The sequence below is a fragment of the Sinocyclocheilus grahami genome, unplaced genomic scaffold, assembly GCF_001515645.1.
Source record: "Sinocyclocheilus grahami isolate Dianchi unplaced genomic scaffold, SAMN03320097.WGS_v1.1 scaffold356.1, whole genome shotgun sequence".
Taxonomy (NCBI): domain Eukaryota; kingdom Metazoa; phylum Chordata; class Actinopteri; order Cypriniformes; family Cyprinidae; genus Sinocyclocheilus; species Sinocyclocheilus grahami.
In genome coordinates this window covers 1,137,540-1,147,892 of record NW_015505535.1, presented here as the reverse complement: position 1 = coordinate 1,147,892, position 10,353 = coordinate 1,137,540, and the positions used below count along the sequence as shown (strand labels likewise).

Sequence of the window (10,353 nt, the reverse complement as noted above, 5' to 3'; positions counted from 1 at the left end):
GCCTTCCAGAGGTCTAAATATTTTTCTAATCTGATTTCTCAAAATTCCCATTGTCCAAAGCTTTTGTTTTCTACCATTAATTCTGTATTAAATCCTCCTTCTGGGATTGGTGTTGGTCATAGCCCAGAGTTGTGTGAGAAGTTTTGCAGCTTCTTCATAAACAAAATTGCTTGCATTAAATCTCAGATTGGTTCAAAACTGAGGTTGGTATTTGTGATTCGGCCTTAAGATTGGTTTGAATCCTATTTTACTGCGAGGAGTTTTTCTATGGAGATAGGTCAGTCTCATTCATCACCTACCTCTGTTACTGGTGGGGTGCCGTAGGGCTCCATCTTGGGCCCAATTTTGTTTGCTTTATATTTGCTCCCTCTTCGTTACATTTTTGAGTTTCACAAGGTCCCATATCACATTTATGCAGATGATACCCAGTTGTACATGTCAATTAAACCTGGGTCAAAGTCCTTATCCAACTTGCTTGCTTGTGTAAACGACATCAAAAGCTGGATGGGTGATAATTTTCTTCCGTTAAATGAGAACAAGACTGAAGTTATTCTATTTGGCTCCCCCCATTTGGTTAACAGCATGTCCTCTAGTTTAGGACCCTTGCAAGCAAATATCCATACTCATGTAAAGAACCTGGGTGTTGTTTTTGATTCAGAGTTAAAATTTGACAAGCAAATAAACTCTGTTGTTAGAGCTAGTTTTTTATAGCTTTAGGGGCTTACGTAAACTGAAATCTCTTTTATATTTTAGGGATCTACAGACAGTTATTCATGCCTTCATTTCAACAAGGCTTGATTATTGTAATGTTTTATATGCTGGTGTCAACCAGTTTTCCCTTTCACGTTTGCAACTGGTTCAAAATGCTGCAGCCCGCTTCTTAATGGGGAAGAAAAAGAGGGAGCATATCACTCCTATTTTAGCACATTTACATTGGCTACCAGTTAAATTCAGAATTGAGTACAAGGTTTTAACTTTTGTGTTTAAAGCCTTGCATGGTCTGGCTCCAGTCTATATCTTAGACCTTATACCATACATGGTGTAAAGACTGTCAAAAACTTCACGTGAAAGTTAGTGAAAAAAACACCATTAAACTATTCTATGACACAATCATTGTTACATCGTTACAATTTTTTGGTCAAATTTCAAGAGGCAGTTGCCTTCCAGAGGTCTAAATATTTTTCTAATCTGATTTCTCAAAATTCCCATTGTCCAAAGCTTTTGTTTTCTACCATTAATTCTGTATTAAATCCTCCTTCTGGGATTGGTGTTGGTCATAGCCCAGAGTTGTGTGAGAAGTTTTGCAGCTTCTTCATAAACAAAATTGCTTGCATTAAATCTCAGATTGGTTCAAAACTGAGGTTGGTATTTGTGATTCGGCCTTAAGATTGGTTTGAATCCTATTTTACTGCGAGGAGTTTTTCTATGGAGATAGGTCAGTCTCATTCATCACCTACCTCTGTTACTGGTGGGGTGCCGTAGGGCTCCATCTTGGGCCCAATTTTGTTTGCTTTATATTTGCTCCCTCTTCGTTACATTTTTGAGTTTCACAAGGTCCCATATCACATTTATGCAGATGATACCCAGTTGTACATGTCAATTAAACCTGGGTCAAAGTCCTTATCCAACTTGCTTGCTTGTGTAAACGACATCAAAAGCTGGATGGGTGATAATTTTCTTCCGTTAAATGAGAACAAGACTGAAGTTATTCTATTTGGCTCCCCCCATTTGGTTAACAGCATGTCCTCTAGTTTAGGACCCTTGCAAGCAAATATCCATACTCATGTAAAGAACCTGGGTGTTGTTTTTGATTCAGAGTTAAAATTTGACAAGCAAATAAACTCTGTTGTTAGAGCTAGTTTTTTATAGCTTTAGGGGCTTACGTAAACTGAAATCTCTTTTATATTTTAGGGATCTACAGACAGTTATTCATGCCTTCATTTCAACAAGGCTTGATTATTGTAATGTTTTATATGCTGGTGTCAACCAGTTTTCCCTTTCACGTTTGCAACTGGTTCAAAATGCTGCAGCCCGCTTCTTAATGGGGAAGAAAAAGAGGGAGCATATCACTCCTATTTTAGCACATTTATATTTGCTACCAGTTAAATTCAGAATTGAGTACAAGGTTTTAACTTTTGTGTTTAAAGCCTTGCATGGTCTGGCTCCAGTCTATATCTTAGACCTTATACCATACTCACCCCGGAGATCTCTTAGATCATCCTCTGATAATCTATTAACCGTTTTATTGTCTCGTTTGAAATCTAAAGGTGATAAAGCCTTTTCTGTATTAGCCCATAAGCTGTGGAATTTGTTACCTCAATCTGTTAGGTTATCATCTTCTTTATCTGCATTTAAATCATCATTGAAAATGTATATTTTTTCTCAGGCCTATGTATAATTGTTGGATATGTTGGTCTTAGTGAGTTAAATTCTTATTCCGGGTTTTTATTTGGTTTTATGGGTTAAGCTGTTGATTTAAATTGTAAACTTTGTATTTGTATCATTGCATTGTGTTACTGTGAAGCACCTTGGTCAGCATTAATGTTGTTTAAAGGTCTTATATAAATAAAAATGACCTTGACCTTGACATCTGTAAACATTTCCTTCAGCATGTAGAAAAGACAAACTTGCTAAAATTATGTCTTCAGCTGTGCTTGTAATTTGTCTTTGTTTTGTCCTTTATTTACTGTCTTTGAAGATAAAACTATAAATTTGTCTTAAACATAGAAAATCTTTTTTTTTTTCAACAGAGCTGCCTTCTTTGCTGCCCATCATTGAGGTGGCTGAGGCCCTGCTTCACGTGCGGAACGGAGAGTGGTTCCTGTGCCTGCTGGTGGCAAATGTCCCAGACAGCTTCAGTGAGGGTATGCCCATCATCTGCTGAAATATCCAACAAATATTGAATTTAAAACAGTTAAAAATGTAACTTTTAATCCATTCACTTTCCTCTCCTTTAAAGACAACATGAAATCAACACTAATTAGATGTACTTTTTAATTACAAGTGCCTGGCCTTACTGTGCACATTTCATCAGACATGTTCATTTGTGACATGTTCACATGTTCAATGCCTCCTAAGAGTAATTAAAATCTAAAATTATCTTTATTTGTTCATTTTCTGAGAGGAGTACCTTTTCTCTGCTCGCCTCTTGCGTTGACTGTCATCCGAAGAGTATGCATAAAGGCACTTCCGGTAGTGCGCAATCCCGATAAATACACATATTCACAGAATTACAGTGTTTAAGTATTCACAGTGTAATCTGTTATTTCTTAAGTGAATGTCTGGGGAAAAACATCTGATGTGTAACATATTAGATCTGTGCATTACAGTAGGTCTTAATATATAGGCCGTCTGTCTCATTAATGTTAATGTAACAATAAAAGAAAAGAGGGAATCAGTTGCTATTCTTGATTAAACTGCTTTTGTAGTTTTAATAATTAATTTATTTGTAATGACTACACACAAGGGATTTTTACATTTGATGTTTTTCTTGAATGCTTTTGTTTAAATGTAAAACGAAAAAGGTAACGCATTATTTTTTATATATTTTTTCTACTGTTTTTTTTGCATAAATTTTCTTATTTATAACAACAAAGATAAAATCAACAAATAGCTATATTGTGATTATTAATATAGTAATGATCATTTAGAAAAGAAGTGGAGGAAAAGATGCAATGTTGCTAGGTGATTTTGCTTTGGAACTTTCAGAGAACTTTAACTCTTTTTCTCAAAATGGATTTTGCTGACTCTTGTCGACTTTGAACGGGTGTAGCTCAGTCTTTTTTTTTTTTTGTCCGATTACAACAAATCATACATCATTTTGAAGGTCTTTTAATGTGAAAATAAATGGGAATGTGAAAAGGATTTGCTCATTGTGACTAATTTTGCCAGCACAGGTCACATTTAGAAATATTCCACATTATGAAAGTTCATTGAATTGTGAATTCACTTTTAAATAGTTGGAGTTGCATTCAGGTGTTTCTAGGTTTTGGATCAGGGATATGTACATTTGTTTTCATTTTAACATACCAAAATATAACCGTATGTTTCGTTTTTTTCTTCATTGACTATAAAGCCACATGAAACTCAGTTTTACTTTACATTTGATCTGCTTTATGTGGCCATTGCACGATCATCTGAGAGGTGCTGAATTTCCATTTTGATGAGTATGGCAGGGCTGATTATGTGCAGTTTGGGCATGGGTGTGTTTGTGCACCTCTTTATGTGTCTATGTGGGTTTTCCACAGAGATGCTCTAAGTGGAAATAAAAACATCTCTGACTCTGTGCTATCTTTTCATCACTCCTAGGTCCTTGTTGAGTCAATAGCTTATTTGTGTGAGGCTCCATTCAGAGCCAGTTTGAAATGTTTCGTATTATTGAATGGCCTATTCTCAAGGCTCATTACCTAGACAGGATCTTTCATTGGGAGAATATTCCGCTCAAGGCTGAATCATTAAGGGAAAGAGCTCGTCTATAGAGATACACTGTAATCAGATGCAGCATGAATTGTGACAGACTCAGCTGCATTTTCTCTCAATCAGGCATTTTTTCATTAGAGGCTATTGAAACTAATATCATTCCGGCACTCGGTCATAAAAGATTCTCTGTAATTCTAATCATTCAGCGTGGCAAAACGTCATCTGTGGTTAAAATCACATAGTAAAAGGTAAACCGATATTTTAATTCAAGGTGAGAGGAGAGCTGGATTCCAAGCCAAATAAAGAAAGATATTTGTGGAAAATATTTTAAAATAATCTCAACTGAGCCGTAACATAGTAGTCAAGTTTAGCTGTGGTGCTCACATGGACTCACAGTATCAAATCTGGTCTACATCTTGTCCCAATAAAGGTGGCATTTATAATACTTGGAATTTTTCTCAATTTACTAAGATGAACAGGAATGCTAACACACAGCTTTGTGTGTTAGCATTCCTGTTCATCTTAGTAAATTTAGACTGAACCATGTTAACCAGCCCATTATTTTTTTCTTGATCGAATATGTCTTTCAATAAAAAGTGTCAAAAAGCCCAAAAGAAAGTGAAAGAAGCCTCTTATTCTCACCAAGGATGCATTTATTTGTAAAAAAAAAAAAAAACACACAGCAAGAACAGTAATATTAATACATATTATTACAATTAATAATAATAAGAACTGTGTTAGTTCATTCCTGTGATATGAAGCTGAATTTATGCAGTCATTACTACAGTCTTCGGTGTCACATGATCTTTTAGAAATCATTCTAGTGTGTTGATTTGGAACAATTCTTATTATCAGTGTTTAAAACATTACATTTTTAGTACATGGTTAATTTTTCCAGGGTTCTTTGATGAATAGAAAATTATTGAAAATGAATTATTGAATGAAAAATCTGAAAAAGAAGTCTTTCGTAACAATTTCTATTGTATTTACTGTCACGTTTGATCAATTTAATGCATCCTTCCTGAATAAAGATTTTAATTAAATCATTACTTTTCTTACTGACCCCAGACCTTTGCACTGTACTTAATGTATGTAATAAAAATACAACAATATTGGTATATCTTTTATGTGGATTTTAGACTGCTTAAAGTTAAAAGCAGCACATTTAATAAAAATTGCTTATGTGTGTGTCCTTGTGTCTCCAGTGTGCAGGGGTTTGATAAAGAACGGAGAACGGCAGGATGAGGAAAGCGTGGGTGGGCGACGCAGGACAGAAGCTCTCCGGCAGCTGTGTCAGATGAACCCTTCTCAGGCTCTGAACATCAGGGCCATGGTGGTGAGTCTCGAGCATTATACTACCTGTCATGCTTGGTAATGGGCCGCAGCTAAATTGATCAGAACCATGTGTCATTAAAATCAAGCCCTTGGTCATTCCACAGGTGGAAGAGTGTCATCTTCCAGGTCTGGGCGTTGCTCTAACTCTAGACTACAAGCCAGACACGGCAGATGAGGCGGTCAGTCCTCTTGTGTCTTATGTCAGCGGCCTACTTCTGGGCACCAATGGAAAAGTGCGTACCTGGTTCAGTATGTTCATTCGCAACGGTCAGCAGGTAAGGAGGAACAACAGAAGCACTCAGATAATTGATGATAAGCTGCATTGTAAACGCATGAAACTCATGTACGTATCTCACTTCAGAGGAAAAGAGAGAGCAGCTCAGTGCTGTGGCAGATGCGGAGGCAGCTGCTGTTGGAGCTGGTGGCCATCTTACCCCGTTCCCGCAGTACCCACGTTCCCAACGACAGTGACATGGACTCAGAGAGCAGCTCGGGGTACTCTGGCCTGCGGGAGGAGCATGTGGTGAAGGCCAGCGCGCTGCTGCGGCTCTATTGCGCACTTATGGGGATTGCTGGTCTTAGGTATGCTACAGCTGACACATATCAGTTCTTTAAAGTATAAATGGGTGGTATAGTAACTAGAGGTCAACCGATGAATCGGTTTTGCCGATTAATCGGCACCGATAGTTGATTGCTGGAATTATCGGTTATCGACAAAAATCCATGCTGATAGTTTTCCGGGTTGCGTCCATTGCTGGAGTGGCTGAGAAGGGTCTGCTGTCATTATACAGTGCGAGAGCGGCCTCTAGTGGTTGAAATCATTGACAGCACGTGCTATTTGTTTAGACACGTGATACTGCACGCTGAACAGAGCGGGAAACTTCAGACGTGCGATTTAAATGCAGCCGACAGAAAATCCAGCTGCGCCACAGAGCGCCATTCACATAGTTTTCCTTTAAATTACATTATATTGGTCCTGAATCGTTGTTAATGTACATAATGAATTGTGTATTGTGCATTTTCAGCAAAACGTTTGTCTATCTGTGGCTCTAATAAAGTCTGTGAGTTTCATTTATAGAGCTATAATATAGGTCGCGCTTTCTCTCTCCGTTTGCTCCGTTTTTTTAAACACCGAACTTCAAACTCATCCATGCCAAATTGTTCATTCTTGAAGTAAACTTGTGTCCATTTGGTGATTAAATAAACTGTTTTAGACCGCTGCTCGAGTTGAAAGCGACGCGTCCGGAGTGTGTGTGATACCGGTGAGTTCTAGACTCAGCGCTGCACTTTTATTTTGATTAGATAATCATCAAGTGTTCAAGAATAGAAGCAGTTAAAGTGTGAGAGTATACATACAATATCCATATGTATATAATTTTAATGCTATAGCCTTTGTGTATACATTTAAATATGTGCATCTTTAAGCATAACAGTTGAAATGAAATGGTAACACTTTAAAATAAGAGTCCAGTTGTAGCATTAATGGGGTCATATGATGCTTTTTTAAAGATCATTATTTTGTGTATTTGGTGTAACAGAATATGTTGACATGCTTTAATGTTCAAAAAACACATTATTTTTCAAATACTGTACATTATTGTAGGTCCTCTATGCCCCGCCTCTCTCAAACGCTTAGTTTTCTACAAAGTCCCTCCTTCCGACAAGCGCAGTCTGCTCTGATTGGCCAGCTGACCCAGTGCATTGTGATTGGCCGAACACCGCAAGCACTCGTCGGAAATGTAACGCCCCTTACCATGATCGCGAGCTTCATCTTTCAAAATAAATGTAAAGACAGCCCAAAAGGGGGACAGAGTCCCGGGACAGACACAGTGATGAAGCTGGTATGTGTTTGCAGTACACAAGCCACGGTTAAGACCCTGTCTCTCTCTCTCTCTCTCTTACACACACACACATACACACACACAATGCGCAAAACTCCGCATTTGAACAGTCAATAGCAAATACTTAAACTAATTACAAAACAGTAGCTGATTCAGAAGCGCCAGATTGTCATAGCAAAGTCAGAATTACCTCCTCTCCTAGGTTCACAAAACGGTCGTCCATAAAATGCATTGCTGTTCTGTTGTAAGTAATCTTAAAGATTCCTAAATGTATCTACTTTCGGAAGGCCAAATAAAGTGCTTTTGCTTTCACCTAGAAACACAGCGTCTCCCTGACATGGCTGCTTCAACACTAACTGCGGTTACTGAAACCACGCCTTCTTTTTTTGCGTGCACATTGGGGCGACATTATGCAAATATTTCCACATAGTGAGGTAGATATGTGGGGCGTGTTAGAACGAGCCGTTTTAGGGGGGCGTGGCAGAGTCTTAACTTTGATAAAGAATATCTCTTTGGTTTTGAGACTTTAGTCTTTGCAACTTCAGGGATCTTATCTATGCACAATCAGCTTGTAACACTCCAAAGAGAAAGGAAAACTTGAAATCGCATCATATGACCCCTTTAAGATTAATGAAAGCTGTGTAAGTATTGTTCCTTGTTAGAGTGTGTTAATTTCAACATTTACTATTATTAAAAAATTTTTTACTACTAGTATGGTTCAGTACTGTTTTTGTTAATAAAGCACAATTTTAGTTTTTGTTCAGTATCAATTTTAAAACTATCGTTTAATTAATCGGTACCGGCCAGTGTGGTCCAACCTAGCTAACGGTATCGGCAAAATCGGTCGACCCCTAATAGTAACTCTTAACCATGAGTAATTTAGATGCTTAAGGTGCTCATTTTCCCATGTAAGAAGTTCTGGCTCCATTCCATTGCGAGGTTATGGTAATTAATTCCAACAGTTTTATTATATTCAGTTCCTGATGACACTGAATACCTCTTCCAAATGTTGCAAAGTTTTAATGGTGGTTACAAATGTGTTTTCTTTCCACAGGCCCACAGATGAAGAGGCGGAGCAACTGTTGCAGTTGATGACCAGTCGTCCACCAGCCACACCTGCAGGAGTGCGCTTTGTCTCCCTGTCCTTCTGCAAACTGCTGGCGTTCTCTACCCTCGTCAGGTACACATGTTGACACTAATACTCCACCTATTTAGATAAATGATGATTTAAAGATTAAAATGGTCATATCATACATTAATTACATTTTTCACAATGAGGTACAGTTGTAATGTGCCAAAAACATTTATAATTTAGTTTCACACTATTTTCCACTTCCATTTTAATCTCTGACATCAGAAATACAAGGATTTCAGTACAAACCATTTTAGCTGCTGATCATTTTGGATTTCTGAAACTGTTAAACTGTTACACTACAGTTCAAAAGATTGTAGTCAGTACAATTTTTTTATGGACAGTTAGTAATACTTTTAATTTAACAAGGAAGCTTTAAATTGATCAAAAGTGACTGTAAAGGCTTTTATGTTTTTACAGAGGGTTTGTAGTTCAAGTAAATGCTGTTCTTTTGAACTTTCATTTTCATCAAAGAATACTGAAAAAAAAAATGCATCACGGTTTCCACAAAAAATAATTTTACTCAACATTGATAATAGTAAGAAATTTTTTTTGGCACCAAATCAGCATATTCAAATGATTTTCATGAAGGATCATGTGACACTAAAGACTGGAGTAATGGTTGCTGGAAAGTCAGTTTTGCCATCACAGGAATAAATAACATTTTAAAATATATTAAAATATAAAACAGTTATTTTAAATTGTAGTCATTTTTCACAGTATTGTTATTTTTGCTGCATTTCTGACCAAATAAATGTAGTCTTGGTGAGCACAAGAGACTTCTTTGTAAAACATTAAAAAACATTATAGACCCCAAACTTGGACAATAGTGAATGTCAAAAGTTCAAGGAAAAGAATTATGTTGCATGACACGACCTCTTTAAATATGTAACATTAGCAAGCACTTTGTATTTTCAGTAAACATCAACATCAACACTTTAATGTTCGGTCACTCGGTTATGTTTAATGTGAAGTTCAGTTCAATTAAATTAATCTTCAATAGTTTTATTTACTCAAAGTCCTAAAACCCAGATGCATCATCATGCCATTGTTTCTTCTCTCTGCAGTACTCCAGATCAGGAGCAACTGATGGTAATGTGGCTCAGCTGGATGATAAAAGAGGAGGAGTATTTTGAAAGGTACAGAAGCCCTTCAAACCCATAACAACCAATAAATGCATTTTACAACATACTAAAAGTGCCAGTTATTTTATGCTCGGCGAGAAGGAAATCTTCTGGAGAAGTTTACAAGAAACAGAATTGGTCTGCTCATGTACCAAACGTCTGTTTATCCTTCAATCCAATTCGTTTTATTTCATAGAGAACTATTTATGAAGTATTTAGAATTACATTTTGAATTACTTTCACGTTCTTCGTGTCTGCAATTAGTATTCATCTGAGGTCTGCCCAATCTGGAGCATTCAGATCCACTTCTGTTCTAGATATAGGCGGTATGAAAGCATAGGCTGGTGAGGCTATATGAATTTTAGCCATCAGTACAGGCTTTTTATTTTTACTTAAAGGCCACTTTTTTAGTAGACAAAAAAAAAATTAAATGTGTTGTGCAAACATAAAACATTTGTGGTGAAATGTGGTAAATGTGGTCAGTATATTAGATAATTTTATG

General features: G+C 36.9%; 1 protein-coding gene across 1 annotated transcript in view; it reads left to right on the top strand.

Annotated features, from left to right (window-relative positions):
* The window catches only part of LOC107548874 (integrator complex subunit 2), a 31,325-nt gene that overhangs the window by 5,156 nt on the left and 15,816 nt on the right, over positions 1–10,353 (top strand). The window contains exons 4-9 of the mRNA XM_016229717.1: positions 2,751–2,864; positions 5,625–5,755; positions 5,859–6,029; positions 6,116–6,336; positions 8,650–8,775; positions 9,795–9,866. Coding sequence (XP_016085203.1) covers positions 2,751–2,864; positions 5,625–5,755; positions 5,859–6,029; positions 6,116–6,336; positions 8,650–8,775; positions 9,795–9,866 — 835 coding nt within the window. The remainder of the gene's footprint in view (positions 1–2,750; positions 2,865–5,624; positions 5,756–5,858; positions 6,030–6,115; positions 6,337–8,649; positions 8,776–9,794; positions 9,867–10,353) is intronic.